The sequence below is a fragment of the Orbicella faveolata genome, unplaced genomic scaffold (genome assembly GCF_042242905.1).
Source record: "Orbicella faveolata isolate gen_17 unplaced genomic scaffold, um_ofav_v1 contig_1, whole genome shotgun sequence".
In the NCBI taxonomy this organism is placed as follows: Eukaryota; Metazoa; Cnidaria; class Anthozoa; order Scleractinia; family Merulinidae; genus Orbicella; species Orbicella faveolata.
This window is the reverse complement of record NW_028301536.1, coordinates 31576966-31595072: the sequence shown is the minus strand read 5'-3', so window position 1 is coordinate 31595072 and position 18107 is coordinate 31576966. Positions and strand designations below refer to the sequence as shown.

The following is an 18107-nucleotide window of genomic DNA, read 5'->3' as shown; positions in this document are numbered from 1 at the left end:
AGGAAGGCGAGACAAGAAAACAAAGTTTACTGCTACCACTATTTGTTTTCAGTTTAATAAAACAATGAAGGAAAATTTCCGCAGGTGGACGCTGGCACTCTTTGTTGAAATTTCGTGACTCTGGCCTGCTATTGTAGGTTGACGCATGCGCGTGGTACAGTTCGTGGGTTTAGACTAAGTGGTTTACCTAAACTGCACAGCGGGTGATCATGTCGCCAACTGAGTACGGGGCGCTTGCACTCAATTTCTCTTTCAACTACGTTTTGACTGGTATTTTTGAGAGGCTGGCTGTTGAATGAAGAAGCATTTTACGCGGTTCCTGAAAATCACGATTTTGAAAACCAAGAAGGCATGGACCATGAAGATGAACAGTGTTAGCTGGCTTCCTTAGGTTATTTCGGTAGCTAAAACGATGGTCTTAACGCTTTTCTTTCCAATGACAAACACGTAACCATCAGGCTTTTTGTCGGAATCCACGTTACTTTGATCTTTTAGTTTTTACCCCATCACCTCCATCCAAAAAAGGATAATTTAGACTACTTTATCCTGTTAAAAGGTAGACGGCAGTTTAGACTCCGTGGAAAGAAAATTTCTTTTGAATTCCTTATTCCCGCTCACATACACTCTGGAGAGGGCAGAATGGGCACCAGTTCTCATAGGTTGTACCAGGCGTTCGGTCAGTTGGGAAGCAGTGCGAAAACGGCGGGAAGAACAAGGTAGGTAGGGGGAATACCTGGTAAATGGAGGGGGGCTTACGCCCTCCAATCGACTGCCCCGAAACCCGATTATCCTAACCAATGCAATGGACATTACTTACGTCCATGTTTTGTGCATTTTCGCTGCGATCGCTTTAAAATAGGTCACAATGAAAACGAAAGACCAGTCATTAGTGAAATAAGCCCATTTTATTACATTCTCCATCAAAAAATGTTAAAAATATATATGTCTGTTTCCAGTTTGATGATTAATTAGTATTAATTTGTCACGCATGCAATATATATATTGTTACTGTCTGTTTCTACATAAATAAAGTTGTTGTTTAGCACATATTATTTTTACTCTTTACATCATTTTATTCTCGTATAAATGGTCTAGGTAATTTCGAAAGAGAGAGGATTAGAAAGGACGACACGAGGCAGTGTCGCCAAATCTTGATGATAAGTAGGACTGATTAACAAAGTTTATTTCCCCGCTACTGATTTGTTTCTCTCCTTACATTTTGATTTTCATCTAACTTTTTTCACTGTCCTTTCAACCCGGATTGCATATACTTCCGTGACAACTAACGCTGAGAGATCAGTAGGATCATTCATGAACAACTGTGTTGCAGGACTCAGGCAACAGCCAATTCCCTTTCCTTCACAACTTGACAAGCTTTTTCCCAATCGTTTATAAAATATTCGGAGACCAGCTCTTTGAATCTGAAATGTATGAGAGATTTAGAGATTAAGCGAGTGTTTTTCTCGGAATTTAATTTCCAAGCGTGAAGAGACCGCTAGGCTCCATTGTTTTCCTTTGTTCTTTTCTAATTTCGAGTTGAATTATAAGATGTTGTGTTTTCTATCCTCTGGTGCTAAATGGTATTGTTCTTGTTGTGGTGCCATTTACTCCGGGGACAGATGCTCCCTTATATGGGCTGTATAGGTGTGTGAGGCCCCAAAGGGTATGGTTTTTGAGCTGTTTTGGTCTGAAAATGGGCATAGATTTTGACCATTTTGGTCCGAAATAGTGTCTGTTTTTCACACTGGCTTGCCCTGGGTATTTTGCAGGGTTGTCATTGATTTTTTTGTCACCTGTAGCCTTATTCTCCACACCCATAGCAAATTTGTTACTTTGAGGGTGAATTCTCTAAACAACAGGGAATTTCACCCGCAGCATCAAGGGAAAATCAAGCATACTCAGCCGTAACAGGTGTTACGGTTTACCGCCCTTAACGACAGCCCTGTTTTGTTTACAACGAACTAATTATTTCCCGCAATAACATTGGCAAATTTGTAGGTCTTCTCAAATGTTTGCGCAAATGGATGCTATGTCTGTTTAGCTACGGTCATATATTAGAGTTGGCACTAAAATGGGGTATCGATTTTGGGCACAGGTCTAAAATAGGGTATGAACAATCACAGATTTTGGTCTGAAATGGGGTGGATTTAAAGGTTCGGCCCACGCACCCCGACCAAAACCCGAGGCATTTACTAAGCCTGGCAAATAAGGAATGGTACGTTGAGAAATACCAAATTTGCAGACCTTTGTTTTAGCTATGTGGTGGACTTGCCTACAAGTCGGGCTGCGAAAGCTGAGCATGTTCGCGTAACTCAAAAGCAGAATGCGCAGAGCGCGAGTGCTCCTCGCAGCAGGACCAGCTATAACCGCGAAGGACTTTGAGAAAGTCTAGCTGTGTAGCAAGAATCTAGGCCCCGTCCACAGTGCGCCGGAGAAGTTTTAAAACGCAGCTTTAATTCTACGGTTGGGCCCACCGTTCACGCTAATCCGTCACGAAAACGGAGTTTTTGGAAAACGCTTTTCAAAACGGAGGAATTTGAAAACGCCGGCTTTGCGTCTAAGCGTGGACGGAAAACATTTTGCAAACAGAGCTTTTCGAAAACGATGACATCGCGACAATAATAAGATTTCCCTCCCCAAGTTTTCCTCAAACACAAATCCAAAATGACTGGTTATTGTCGGTTGCGTTTTCAAATCACTCCGGCGAAGTGTGGACAGAAAACATTTGATGTGTTTTCAGAGTGGAAACGCCGTTTTCACATTCCTCCGGCGCAGTTTGGACGAAGCCTTATACAATAACTGCAAACTCGGTGCAACTCCAAACTTCCCACTTCAAACTTGGTTGCTCAAACCAAAAGTCTTGGTTTGTTTCCCTGTAATTTTATCCCCAATAAATCAAACTTCGGACTTCTCGAGACCAATGTTCATTTCCCTTGGAAGTTCAAGAAATCAGGATTCAAATTTATAATTAAACATAGTATTGTTGGGTGTGACGCGTAAACCACGGCAGAATGACTTACTTATTTAGTGGACAAAGTGAACTTGAACATCCTGGAAGAATTTTCTCCTAAATAAACACAAGAGAAAGAAAGAAATGCAAAATATGTTTGTAAAAGACCACGAACAAATGGATGTGAAGAGAATGGGAAAAGCTGTTGAAACATACAACATGGACAGCTGCTTCCACAGCTGTTTTCTCCGGCTTTTCTCGCAAACTAAAAAGATCTTTTGTCGCAATAGAAAAACTGGTTCATAAAATATATATTTTTCATTTTCTTTAAATACAATCTAAAGGCATTTATAGCCAATTCGAGTATACGTTTTCCATGGGCAATTTTCTAATAGCCTTTTTCATGTTGATAACTGAGAATTGATACATTTTCTTGTAGCAAATCAACAACAAACGCCGCCGATTGTTAAAGGTCGGGAGCCAGTTGAGCTTAAGAGGATTTACCTTTACTACACAAGAGTGGGAACGAGGGTTTGAACACTCGTCAACACTCCTCAGTCTTATTGGCCTGAATTCAGTTTTACATGTTTTCTACAAGTAAGGAGAGTGAGAGCTTCTTCGTATGTAACAAAATACGAAATTATTGCAGTACATACCTCTCCTTCATATAAAACTCGCACAAAGTAACCTTGATCCTGAAAGGAAAATAATCTTTTAGTAACAATATTACAGTAGTTGGAGATATAGAGGCCTTCCTTTGAACTGACCTTTAATATTTCATTTTGGCTACAATTTACCATATTACAATGGAAAGAATGCGATGAAAAAAAGCATACCGTCAGGGGCATACTGAAATCCCTCCCCGGGGTTATAGCCTTACTCTCTACTAACTTAAAAAATGTTTAAAATGTTTAAAATGTTAAATGTTGAATGTTTATTGTGGTCGATGCGCTTAGCTTAAACTAGCTAGCTAGTTCTCAGGCATACCACTTAAACTGAAAGAAATATTTCAAATAAACATAACGGGCTTGAAAATCCCAACTGGCAGGAGGCAGACCAGTTAGCTATTTATGAGCATGACCGAAGTGTTGAACTAGAGTCTTCTGAGAAACAACTCCAGCTCAGTGGTCAGAGCGGGACTTGAACCTGCGACCTCTGGATTTCAAGTTCGGCGCCCTGACCACTCAACCAACCCGTATATATGTCTATATGTGAATCCTCCACCATCAAGGTTCTGCACTGTGACTGGCTGTCTGGGAGGGCAAGATGAAGCTATCTTGTCTACTTTGGATTGCCCGCTATGTCCCACGAGAAACTTACAGGTGACCGTGTCCTGTATGCCCCTTATTTAACCCTTTATTGACTAAGCTTATAGTCATGGCATTTAATAACCCATATATGCCACTCATGAATTGGTCAGCTCATTTCTGCATAGTCGTAATCATACCCAAAACCCGTCACAAAGTTTCATAACCCCGGGGTTAATAAACCAACTACAGCACTAGATTATCTTGAGCACAGAGAGATCTTTCTCTGGGTGCCATTTCAGTGCTCTCATCCTGAAAACGCCTGTACTGCATTAGCACAAATGCTAATGCTTCCTCAAGAGTTGTGTCTGAGAATTTGTTTAGTTAACTGATGATACTTTGTTACCTTATCTCTGTAGAGCTCAAAAGTCAAATCAGCAGCAAAGCCAGGCCACTTGTCATCAAAAATACCAAGCGCTATCAGAAGGGCTGCCACAGATGTATCATGTACTGAGTACAACATCATCTTGTAATGACTGTTGGAAAAGAAAGCTACTTTATTACTGAACCATCTTCTCATATGAGTGCAATTTAGGCCAGAAAAATATGCAAGGTTCCTTATAAACATCACATCATACATTGGTTACTATATAAGAAACACTGATGTTGATACTGAGCAGCCTAGGGGAGACTAACTGACATATTTTTCAAGATGCATCATCCATTATGGAGCGTCTAATATTGACTTGAACTGTATACTAGTAAATTTATTTAGCATGTATGTACTTTGTACAAAATTTTAATTTAAATCAATTTCATCTTTTACCTTTTTTTAAGTAAAAGTCGTCTGTCTGTCTGTCTGTCTAACTCCACTCTAGGTTAGTCCCATCCCCACCCCACCCCCTCCCAACCAATTTTACCAAATCGCCAGAAGTAGCTGTTCATACCCTGGGGCGTAGGACGCACTGGGAGTACAGCAGGTTCCCCAAGAACACAACACAAGTACAGAGTTAATTTAGAGGGGTGAGAAGAGCTTCTGATTACGGTCACTACGTGTTTTCCGGTTGGGATATTTGACACTAGATTACCATACAACTTACATTAACTTAACAGAATGATTACAGTCCTTTATCAGTGTAAGGAAACAATAACAATACAAACTGAAATACAGTTTACGTACCTTCGGCCATCAATAGTTTTGATAAAATTATCCGTCACTTCTTCTAAAAACACTCCAACACCAAATGAAAGATATTTTTTCCTACCAAGTAATATTAAAGGTACTATTTAACATTTTCAGGACATAATTTGTCCAACAGGCATGGGCGAAGGGGGGGGGGGGGCTCTCATATAAAAATGATGAGGGTGCTTGTTGTACCTTTTAGGGGTGGAAAAAAGCGCTTTTGGTAGCTCTTAGGGCGTTAAGCTTCAAAAGGTCCACAGTCAGAGCTTTTGCGGTACCTTTTAGAGTATTGAGCCAAAAACACACGACAGAAGATAATGTGTTATGATAATGTAAGAATTGGTACCTCTTAGAGGAGAAAAAATTTCAAGCCGAGCCCACAAAATAGGGTCTTGGTACCTCTTAGGTGTTCTTTTCAAAATTGCCGATGAGCACTTCTGTCCTTGGGAGTTCTCCCACCTCTCCAGGCCAACAGGGAGGTGACAAAAAGAACAAAATCTCAGGCACCTTACTTAATAACCTCTGAATGGCCACCACTATAAAAATTCACCACTATAAAATTCCCACTCCAAATAATTTTTTTTTTCCGAAATAGCATTGATTTCAGTTTCACTGATTAGTAATAAAGACAGTTTAGATTCCTTTGTCTATTTCTTTTCTATCTTGTATATTTTCAATCTTTTTGTATGTGCCTAAGGTATGAACAAACCCAAAGAGCTTTCATTTATGGAAAGAGTGAGATAAGAAGAACACAGTTGTCAATACTATTTCTTTAAAAATCGTACATGTAGGAGAATCAGGGTAGAGATTCCCAATACAGCTTATTTATAGCAAACTCAAGTATTGTTTTACCGTAGATGTGCTAATCCACACTGTGTTACAATAAATTCTTGAAGTGCTTGCTCTTCTATTACATTTAAATTCTGTAAAATAACTTGAGGAACTGCCATGTTATGAGCCTGGAAAAAAAAATAAACAGTATCAATTAACATCTTGCTGGGGACAATGCAGTAACTTTTTGAGTGAGGAGGCTTAAACATGACTTCCTAAGCATGAGCTTACAAGGGGGATCTGAGGAGTATGCTTCCCAGAAAATTATGTGTGTCCCATTTTAAGTCTTCTGAAATAGCAGAATATGCATTTAAAATGGTAACTGTTAATAACAAGGGAACCATTACACAGTTATAAACTTGCAGCACATAAAAATCAATCTTTTCACTGTACAAGTGTAAACACTAAAATGTTCCTAAAACAGATCCTGATTTCAATTCTCCTTGGTGCCTGCACTCATCCTAGCAACATTGCCTGTGCCAGGAGGGTTTAGTAAAATCACGTCATAGAATAAGTTGAAGCTTACATAATTTCATATCCTTTTCAGAACATAAACTATTGGTTTGTCAATAACCTTGAGCTGACATCCTTGCCCTCTGTACAAGGCTTCTGAAATATTATGTGTGTGGGAAAACCCTGCTGTTCTAAATTTAACCCAAAGGCAAGAATCAAAGGTGATGCTTTAGGGGAATAAAATAAAAGAAATCACATCAAGGTCGAGGGATGAATAATTAATTTCTTTTGTGGTCTTACCAGTAGTTGCAGTCAAATGACAACATTGTACAAGTGTGTAGCCTGGGTAGCAGCCGTTTGCTTTCCTTTTCCAAAAAAAGCACGCGAAGGGAACGAAAACTGTGAGCCCCCTCCCCATTTCTCCCCAGTTTTTTGCTCACCCCAAGTGCGCTCCTCCTTTGCTCACTGGATCGATTTCTCCTCCTGGAAAAGGAAAGGAAATGGCTGCTACACAGGCTAACAAGTGTTCTTTTCAACCAAAACCATGACTTATAGCTTGAGTATGATAACCTTAAGAAATAATGCCTTTATGGGAGATTAGATGTGTTACTCTTGATCCTTTCTAGGTACACAGATGCATTTAATGAGCAACTTACCATCATGGTGATGACTATATCTCGTAACTTGACGGCCACCAAAGGCTTCTCCTCATAATTTATTTTCAGAGCTTCTCCAATCCTTTTCTGTCTGGCATGAAATCCTTCTACAAGGTTTGGCCCTTTAAGAACAGCATATTTAAATCCACTCTTTAAATATCCACAGTAAGTTATATTTGGGTACAAGAACTCTTTGCACTCATCCTCTGTGTGCATGGTAACAACACCTACAAATTAAAAATGTAAACAAAATTAAGACTTGTGGGTTTCAACAAACACATCGTTGTGATCTTAGAAAAACAATTTGACAATCTATTCACAAATGTGTCCACCTGTTAGTGCATACAGCGGAAACATTAATATAACAAATTTCCTTGTAAAATGAACAAATGGGTATTGTTTAGCCAGACAATAATGTATAGAAAAGGACAAAAACTCTGCTACTAAAAATGAAATTTATCTATTTTTCTATCTATTTAAATATATATTCTGAAAAGCCCAGTTAGGATGACTAAAGTATGTATCTAATATGTAAATCCTCGCTCTAATAACAAACAAAACCCAGAAGCCAAAACTTCAGTCTACCATTTTGTTTTCACTATTCTGATTTATTTTATTAGTATGTTTTCCATAATAATTTTGTTTTTGTTAGCCTTCCTTAAATACAATACGGTAATTGCGACACTAACAATACTTACGCTGCTACCCCTACTTTAGCCTGTGAACGCAGACGTATTTCCAGCTGTCACTTGGTTCTGCCGAACCAAGTGACAGCCGGAAATACGTCTGCATTCGCAGGCTACCCCTACTTACAAATGTACTCATGATACTTACGATAAATACACTACTTTACAATATATATATTTTTTCTATTAGCTAAACCCAACATACAAAACACTACTTACATTAGGTACGTTGTTTTATTCTACCCTGACATATCAAATAAATGCCATCAAACATATCAATAGAGATGGAAATCCTTTGATCATGATATACATGTAGACCATTGTCAGTGATAGACTAAAATGTCTCTGTCAACATCTCAGTGTATACTTCCAGAGGGCATTATGACATTACCAGCAGTGGAAATCCACAGTAACACCATTAAACTTCAAAGCACTTGTTAACCAAATGCTGATATAAGGAAGATTTCAATTAATTCCATAAAATTTGTTTCAATAATGTTTCATTTATAACCAACCCCTGATATAAAGAGCTCATTTTATTTCCCAGCCCACTGACACAACGTACATTAATGCATGTTTAAATGGCTCATTAGTCCAGATCCCAGGTCAGGGGATTACAGGGGCTGCCTGTTGAATCAGTTCTGCACCTTAAACCCAGGTTTATAGCATGAAGTAACTCTAGAGGGGTTTTGCTACTCCCTAAATGGCATTACAAGGCCAAGCCTGGGGCGGTCTCCGATATGAAAAGGTAAGGAATGCTAGTCAGAAAAGTTGAATTAAACCCTTAAAGGAAACCAGTCTGGGTGTAGCTTCAGCTTTATTTGACCCCTAAAAGATACCCCTTAAAATGGAATTCATAGGTTTGATTTTGATTACAGGTTCAAAAGGAGCCTGTGCTAGTAACCGGATACGAGAACCCAGCAGAATTTGAGCCTAAAAATTGAAAGGAGAGCATTCTTTCATTGTTATTTCTTTGAGTGCATCCTAAAGGATACTTTGGCAGCTAAAAATAGTGGTGTTTCATCACCAACACCCTAAGTGAGACCAGCACCCTTGATTTATACCCCTAAGCGAGAAGACAAGCATCCCTAATTTTTTCACATGGGAGTCCACCGCCCCTACCCCCCCCCCCCCTCCATGCCCCCTGCCAGCATTACTAGTCCATCACAGTAACCCATTGGGTAAGTCAGATTTCACCAACAGGTATTAATTATTTTATACTCCTGGTGGAGGGAGTAATATAAAACACTTGCTTTACTTGACAAAGTTTAAAACTCACCTCTTAACTGTTCCTTTCCAAACATCCCTGCCATCACACATCTTGCAGAGTCAATTGTCCTTTGTATATTAGATGTACGTATACTGAATTTATAAACAAAACAGATTTATTCCTCTGTATCACGCATCTACTTGAAACTGATAAAAACTTACAGTAAGTATAGATCAAAACAAATAGAAAATATCCAGTCAATATCCTGACAATAACCTCCAGATTTATATATTAATTTTATGGACAGTATCTGTGCAGCGTTGCAACAGTAACACTCAAGGAAACTGTAAGCTTGCAGAAACAAAGACATATCCACGGAAATTTTTGGAAGCCAAGGAAACTTATCATCCTTCAAATATTTTAAATTTTACAAAGAGGTGTTCTGTCCTCGGGGAGGACCTCAATTAATTAATCACCAGGCTGTTAGACATAAGTGGAAGGCACAGTGGCCTCATGGTTAGTGTGCTCATCTCTTGATCAAGTGATCTGGGTTCAAGCCCTGACCAGGAATATTGCCTTGTGTTCTTGGGCAAGACACTTTATTGTCATAGTACCCCTCTCACCCAGGTGTATAAATGGGTACCGGCAAATTTAATGCCGGGGGGGGGGGGGGTGGGGGGAAACCCTGCAATAGACTAGCATCTCATTCAGGAGGGAGTTAAAATACTCCTAGTCACTTCATGCCACAGAATCCGTGATAAGCTCTGGCCTGCTGGGCCACTTGGCTCATATGCAGACTTTCTCTGTTAGACATCAATATAATTCTCAGGGATGTACTGTAGTTAAGAAAAAACTAAGTCAGCTCATTAACTTGTTCAGCCAGCTTTCTGGCCCATGTAATGTCCGTCAAAATTATCATGAGTATATCCTGTAGGCAGGGATGAGCTAGATCTTTCAGTTGTTGAAATCAGCTGGTAGCAGACTCTTAGCTACCTCCCTGAATAATGTACCAATGGTAAAATCGTACCCCAACATATCATTCCATACCCCTCTCCCTATGGAAAGAAGGTTCTTTAGGCTTGTCAGAAACTTCTACGGGGTGGATATGTGCATATTTTCTGAAATTAAACAAGTTAAAAATATTACGGTGAAAAGTTATAAACATACCACAGATTTAAACTTACAAAACTTCGTGAGGACTGAATGTCTCCTGTACAAATTTAAGATCATCTATGTACAACTTGCCGCACTTTTTGCCCAGATCATACATTTGTTGCTGCCCTACTTTGGTGAGCTGGCCTTGGGGACTTCCACCCTAAAAAGAATGAGAAGAATGCTGGTTCATAACAGCCTGTTCTTAGATTAGATTTAGATTTTGACCATAACCCAATGTGGGTATAGGGTCAGACACTCTCCTTTGAGACCCCATTAGAAATTTCTGGATACTGTATATTTTACTCAAAAGTTAACAGGATACAGGATATTTTGAGAAAAAATTAATGGGATATGGATATTTAGAACAGATCTCCCTAAGTTTTGAAACTGGAACTGTTGGATACGGGATATCTAGGCCAAAACTTAACAGGATATGGGATGCTCTGACCCCCCATAATGGGGCCTCACTCTTGAGAGGTTTGAAATTCAGATGGGGGGTATGCATAACCTCCCTAACACAGGCCTCGGAAATCGGTAATGAACAAGTTTATGCAGACATCAACGTTAAAGCGATGAGAGTGACTTTCAGGTCATTCCCAAATGGTTTTTTAGGCCTCTCATTTCCCTGGATATAAAATCCCCCAATCTAAACCCTTTTACCGGCATTTTACGGTATCGGTGTAATAATAAAATAATAATAAGCTTAATAAATAATAAATTAATACATGTATCGGTATAAGATTAACCTCAAGCAATACAAACAAGACACTGATACATGTAAGTTAATAAAGATGGTGAAAGATGGTGAAAGATGGTGAAAGATGGTGAAAGATGGTGAAAGATGGTGAAAGATGGTGCAACAAGACACTACCTTTAAAATTTTCTTCATCTGGCGATCTTCGTATTTAGAGAACGGTCTGGCCCCTCCAGAAACGTGTTTGAGCTCATAGTCAAAGTCGGTGCATGGAAGAGCTCCCATCAGAAGGTCCGCTTGCCAAGTCACAGGTTCTAACTCTTGACATGGAGCCGGGAAGATCGGTGTTCTAGCACCATGCCGAAAGGCAATTTGAACCAAGACAAGTTCTAAATTCGAGTTCGGTGAACTATTTCTTGTTCTGTCTGTTACATCTTTGGATATCTTAAGTGCTGCTCCAGCAGCAACAGTGAAAGTGGAAAGCCTGAAAAGCCGACTGACAGCGGCCATGTTTTTCTTAATTCGTGTCACGTGACGGTTCCACTTGAAACGGGGACCTGTCGGCTGTGTGTTCTTCGCGCTGTTGCCTGATTTCAAGCCGAAAGGACTAGGCACGAGTCTACAAATTATGGGATTAGCAGCTATTGATCCACATAGTCAGAAAGTGCACACCAAACTTTACAAAATCCCCAAGTTTGGTGCAAATACACCCAATAGTAAGCAAGATACAACCATTTGAAAACATCAAAATTTACAAAAAAATGTATGGCCATCCGGACGCTGTGTCCGGAGGACCAAATATTTCTGTGTAATTTTGGCGTTTTTAAATGGCTGTATCTCACACAAAACTAGCCTGATTAACACTAAACTTGGGGAATTAGTGTATCTCGGTGTGCTCTTTCTGACTATGTGGATCAGTAGTTGCTAATCCCAATCCTCCGTAGGAAAAAAGATGGCGACAGATACATTTACCAATAGTTCTTAGCGCACGAAAACCTTAACAACGTCCATAAAAACGTATAGAAACGTTATAAAATCTTCAAACTTAGGCTACTCAATGTCCTTAGTACAGCGCAAATATTGTAAAAATTTCACTTTCTTTGTGTCTCGTAGGCTGTGTTAGGTTTGCAAGGCATTGTAGTAAAATGTACAGCCGCCATCTTTTTTCCTACGGTGGATTACAGACTCGTACCTATAGTCCTTTTCGGCTTGAAATCAGGCAATGTGAGGCTAGGCGGGAGTTAAGTTGGGTTCCTTGGGTAACCATTTTGCGACACCTTTAAAAATTTTAAAATCGGGGTTCTCTAAGATACTATTGCATACTAGTGCTCAGTCCGTCGAAGAGTTAAGGTTAAGGCCGGAAGACAGGAGACTAGGTGTGTGGGCCTTCACTATAAATCTGCCAAGGGGTCTGCCAATGACAATGCTGAATTCTTTGAGCAAGGTTACATACATATTGGGCCATACTCTTTCCCGTGTTCACCCGTCTCCCCGTGATGAGAATACCGGCATAGAGAAAAAAATAAATCAGATTGATCAAATACGAAAGGAATCCACAAAACACATGGATAGTTCCGCTGTGACGAGGGTGGTGACGTATTACAATGATCAGATGCTACGTTTGTGTATATGACTGAAACATCTGCACCGAGTAGAATCTGTCCATCATGAGGCAAAGTACAAAATTGGAGTTTCTAGCAAGTTAATATTGTTACAAACGTGATTTTACAATGATCTGGATCTTTACTCACGAAACTGCTAGGAGTTTGGCTACAGAGGATAGTACAGTGCTGAATGTACTGAGTGAATGTCATTGAAGTTTACTGGTGTCATCAGTACTGACAGTGCTAAATTTAGGATTACCGCCGGCCTAGTGCTGAATATAGCCTGCGAGCAAACGTCTACTACTGATATAATCCCTTTCACGCTGGAAAAGTGAAAGGAAACAGTTTAGACGTCTACTCTATTCTGAATAGAGCTTATCTTGTTTTGCCAACCATCAGCAAAATCAGGTACTGACTTACAACAGGAAAAAGATAGCACCCGGAAAACACTGAACTAATATGTCTAATATGATCCTTCGAGAATATGTTTACCATTAAATCACTTGGAGTGTATAGCTCGTGCAAGTACTTGAAATGTTCCATTTATTGTGGTATTTCCCTCAGGTCAGTCTATTCAAACTGACGCCGTAAAATCTATTCTTGAAGTAATCAATTTTTAGCATTGCATACCCGATTTCTGTCATGGTCTGGCTTACAAAATTCACCTGTTTTAGTTTTGTAACATTTGTTTACGCCAAAACTGACGAAAGCAAGGATGAAAAAATAATACATTTAACTGAAGCACGAATCACAGTCCTTTCGTATTGTGTAACTGAAACTGAATTGTGTTCCAACTTGATTGAACCTCGCAACATCAGTTATCAGTCCAAACTGGTCCAAATCTATCGACCCAGTTGTAACAGAAATCAGAATCCAGAGTTGCATCCAGCTGTTTTAACAAACGGGATGTTCTTCTTCAGACATAATTTGCGACAACTCATAACAACGAACTGTAAGAAGCCAACAAAAAAACAGCAACATCCATCGCCCTATTGGCCTATATTGCACAGTTCCAAACGCTCTGTGAACAGGTCAATCGAAAACGCTCTCCCGGCATTCTTTCCAAATAACCAACCGTGTCAGGGACTCAAGAAAAAGAAAGTAAATGGAATACCGGATGATCGCTATCCCCGATGAAATTACGAGGAAATGCACCGTGACTCGAAGATTTCTTTCAACACCACTGGACACACGGATATTGGTTTGAAGTGACTATTAGTGTCACTGACATTCCATACGTTCCTCACAATTTGTCTCAAAAAATCAATTTAGGAGATCAAGTAAGTCGTAAGGCCCCCGCTGAGATACCATCACTTGCCATCAACTGAGGGAAACAAAAAGTTCGATTATTGTTTGTACTTATTGTATTGTTTGAACACACGATCCCTTAAATTAATTGAATTCGTCAAAATTTCAGAAGTGGCTTATTAGGTGATCCGCATGATTTTTCATTCCTTTTATTGGAGTTAAGGTTCATTTCCGATGCTTAAAATGGAGGAATTTGCCGACTTACCACTAATGGGGACGATTTATTGTGCTATCTAGTTCACAGAGCACCGAAGTATGAAGAAAACACTGTATCATAGTTAGTCAAATTTAGCGGAAATTAACTCGTTACGATGAAGACCTACAAGGAAAATGTCTTTAACTGGCTGCTGAGAACTTCACTGAAGAAGAAAGCAGTTTATAGAAACTAAACGATAAAACGAGATGGAGAGGGAGCGGGTAAATTAAACAAAGCGTAAGCTTTTATCGCAGCATGAGATGATTGCAATAAACAAACAAGAAAACACGCAAACTATAGCACGTGCGCTAACTGCAAACAAAGAGAGCAATTAATTAATCAGAAATTCCGATAATGAAGCTTCAGGCGCCGTGAAAGTAAACCCCAACACATCAAAAGGACTGGCTGTCCTTCATGAGAACGTGCAAAATCGTGGTGAGACTTGGAAATCGAAAGGTTGGAAGAGTAGCGGTTGGTTGAGATTGCCTGACAAGTTGTTGTTTTTTTGTATCAGTGCCTATCACACTATCAATTACAACATGAAAATAGCCACTAAATGCTAAGATTACTAGTAGCGATACTGTGATGATAAAAGCAGGATACACGTCAGCGTATCACCTCAATTGGGCAAGGCTGATCAACAGCTGAAAACGCTTTACTAAGTGATTCTTAATTAATCAAAAAACTGCATCAATGATGTGATTGGTTAAAAGCCAGCTATTCTCGCTCTAACAAAAAACCCGCTCATTACCTGCGCTGTAAGGAAACAAAGCAAAAGTTTGGCAGCGTATGACCAACCCATTCGTTACATGGACTGCTTCCCATTCAAAGTAAAAGCTCAGTCACTGTAATGAACCGGAAACCCGTAAAGTAATAGAAGAGGCAACGTGGTTGAGTGTTGTTGACTGATTCATTAAAACAAACAAAATCTTTGCTTTCAGTGGTATTCTAATAACACGTAGAACTGAAGGCAAATCATGCAAAGACTCCTCTCCATTTACTATGATCAGTTCGTTTTCATACGCAGTACAGTTTTGACTACTTGTGACTGGTAACTACTGCAGCATTAATTTCCCAAGGGAAGGGGTGAGGGTGATTTAACCACTAGTATCTGATAACGGTATGAGAAAGCTCTTTAGAGTTTTCAGGGGAATTCCAATACAGAGGAACCACAATCCACCTTGTTGGGCGTGGTCTAAGTTTTTTTCACCCAAACTAAGAGCTAGCGATTGAGACTCCTTTGCTGACGAGTGACATATAACACTACCAATTGTCAAAATTAGGCTGCATCAGAAACTTTTGACTGTAGCACCCCAATTGTCGACAACTGCTAGTTCCTGCGTATTTGCGACTTTTTATGAAAACTCAAGTTATTAAAAAGGGATATTAGTGTGTAACAACTGTAAACTTCAGTGGAATAGTGTATGTGTGTATTCGGGGGTGGGTGAGTGGGGAAGGCGTTTGTGAGCGAAGCCAGAATATTTTGAGCACAAAAGAACAGCCTACTTCCTCCAAGCGCGCAGAGTTCCATCCTCGTCTGGAGACTGTCAGGTTGTCTAAGGGAAATGAATCATTGCTAATTTACTACCGGTCCACGAATGCTTAAAAAGTTCATGAAAGTGACTAGGCGATCATCAAACTTAGTAAACGGAAACCTGAAAACCCGAAAACCTAGAAAGCTGCATGTGAAAAGCACTAAACACATGCGCATGCCGCATGATATATGGACGTGCCAGTTGGGTTGGACAGGTCAATTAATCAGCGGAATTAATCTCTCCTTAAAGACAATTAAATCGTTTATCAAAGATTTGTATGCACTCTGTCCAAATTGCGATCACAGAGAAGAGCCACCTGCTGCGAGTGAGACTCCTGGGACTGCAGAACACAAGGGCGTTCTTGTTTTCTTGAGGCTGAAAATTGATCGACGAAAACAGTGCGCAACACTGAACACCAGTTTTTTACCAAAGGTGCGCGCCAAAATGACAGAATAGAGGGAACGGGGACTGCGCAGTGGTGAGAGCGCTTGCCTCCCACCAATGTGGCCCGGGTTCGATTTCGGCCCCTTTCCATAAGTAGGTTGAGTTTGCTATTCGTTCTTGCCTTGCTGCGAGGGTTTTTCTCTGGGTTCTCCAGTTTTCCGATCCTGAACAAAACCAACACTCCAAATTCCAATTGGACTAGGACAGGGGACCCGCTTGAAAATCGGCTAAAGCTGACGTGGCTTCCTCTCTAAACCGTATTTTTTTTATTTTATTCATTTTAATAGTCGCTGTACGTGCGCTGGATGTTATGATTTCGTGTTTTACTGGAAACCCGAAAAGGAAGCGACAATGCAGCAACTATTGTCTTCGGAGGAATCAATTATTGATCTCAGGTTACAAGATCATGGTCAGTGATGATGTATTGGAATGAGTCGGTCGATGGCCATTACATCTCCATCACGGCAAATTCGAAACTTAGATGTCCGACAGATCCTTGTATACCTTGCCAGCTAATGTCTGAAAACCATACCGATCTGTCAAAAGTTTCAGCTCAGAAAAAAAGAGAAAAAAATGCGGAAGTTCTCGTTTCGTGAGCAGTTTGTCTATGTCCGAAATGTGGCTATTAAATTCATACAGAGTATACAGTGTTTTTTTTGCATTAGTATTGTTCAAATAGATTAGAATAAATCCTTTCAACAAACATCATTGCACATAAAAAATGCTTAGCGTCTGTTTCATTCAACAAGCAACCCTGGAATTCTAAACACTATAATAACTGCGACAATTAACTTTCTCAACTTGTCATCTGACTTCAACTAGAGGTACTTTTAAGGTCTTGCACACCGCCCCTAAGTTCACTATATTTCTGTGGTTGATAACCTTTAACCTGGAACAAAATAAAATAGCCTTTTACAGAAATATACTGAATGTTTCAATATTGGGACAATACCCACTCGTTCAATGTAATCGTTTTTTGGGGCATCAATTTATGACAATGTCTTTAATAGTCAATAAAACAAATGTACGAATATTTCAACGCAGTTTTTATGTCTTTTTTCTATACATGCAAAGAATTTAATTTTCTGTGGTGTTTTTCAGTTTTGGTAAATGGCAAATGTCCTTATACAGGGCGAACCAAAAGGTGGCCGCATAAATTACTAAAATTAACTATGGGATAATTTTTTTTACAGGGCGTCGATCAGATTTTGTTGTTAGGCGAATCCGTTTGAAGTTATTTGTCCTATAAAATTCTACTGAAACTGGTCAAGTTAGTCTGTTAGTCTTGTAGATATAAAATGATATCTGGCACGTCTCGAATCAGATACACAAAATCGACTGAAGTTTGTTAAACTCCCAAGCTGACTGATTTACCAAAGTCTTTCATAATTAAACTCGTCTCTACCTTCATTAACTCTGTTTATTTTACGTTCATCTTTTGACACTTCAAAAGTGCGAAGTGACTCCAACATAAATAATAGCAAAGACCCTCTCGGCGCCTCCAAATTAAAAGCTGAAGATTGCAACTATCTCGCCTTAATTTCCCCACCCTTTCCACTAATAGGTTTTGTTGTGTTAAATCAGCTGCCAGTCACAGCATTATAAGAGTTGTAAACAAACTTCATAACCAACTTTCCACTCGGATAATGTGGCGCATTGAGGCATGGACCAATTTGCATGCGCTTACAAGCAGAGAGTAATTTTCCTTTTGTATTTTCAAGTACAATGAGTTAATTGTTATGTTTTCTAGGTCTTGTTTAATGGAAGCCCAGTGTTCAAACAAATGAAGTCACTGAAGCCAGACCGTTCCAGAAAATTTTATCTCTCTGGTCAGTGCCTGAAAATATCAGGTTGCAATCGGGTTAAAACTACCTCTAGATACCTCAGCAAATTGCATATTCAAAGGAAAACTCACAACGTTTTGGAAAGTTTTTCTTGTATGGAAACAGATACGC

At 39.6% G+C, this 18107-nt stretch overlaps 1 protein-coding gene across 1 annotated transcript; it reads right to left on the bottom strand.

Moving 5' to 3' along the window:
* Window positions 1-886: 886 nt before the first annotated feature.
* On the bottom strand, window positions 887-11611 carry LOC110047179 (lysophosphatidic acid phosphatase type 6-like). Its single transcript, XM_020752926.2, has 10 exons — window positions 11243-11611; window positions 10401-10531; window positions 9286-9368; window positions 7321-7547; window positions 6233-6339; window positions 5378-5458; window positions 4604-4733; window positions 3607-3645; window positions 3021-3067; window positions 887-1421 (listed from the first exon to the last, which is right to left on the bottom strand). Exons 1-10 carry the CDS (start codon window positions 11573-11575, stop codon window positions 1334-1336), a joined length of 1266 nt encoding a protein of 421 aa, XP_020608585.2. The 5' UTR covers window positions 11576-11611; the 3' UTR covers window positions 887-1333.
* Window positions 11612-18107: the final 6496 nt, after the last annotated feature.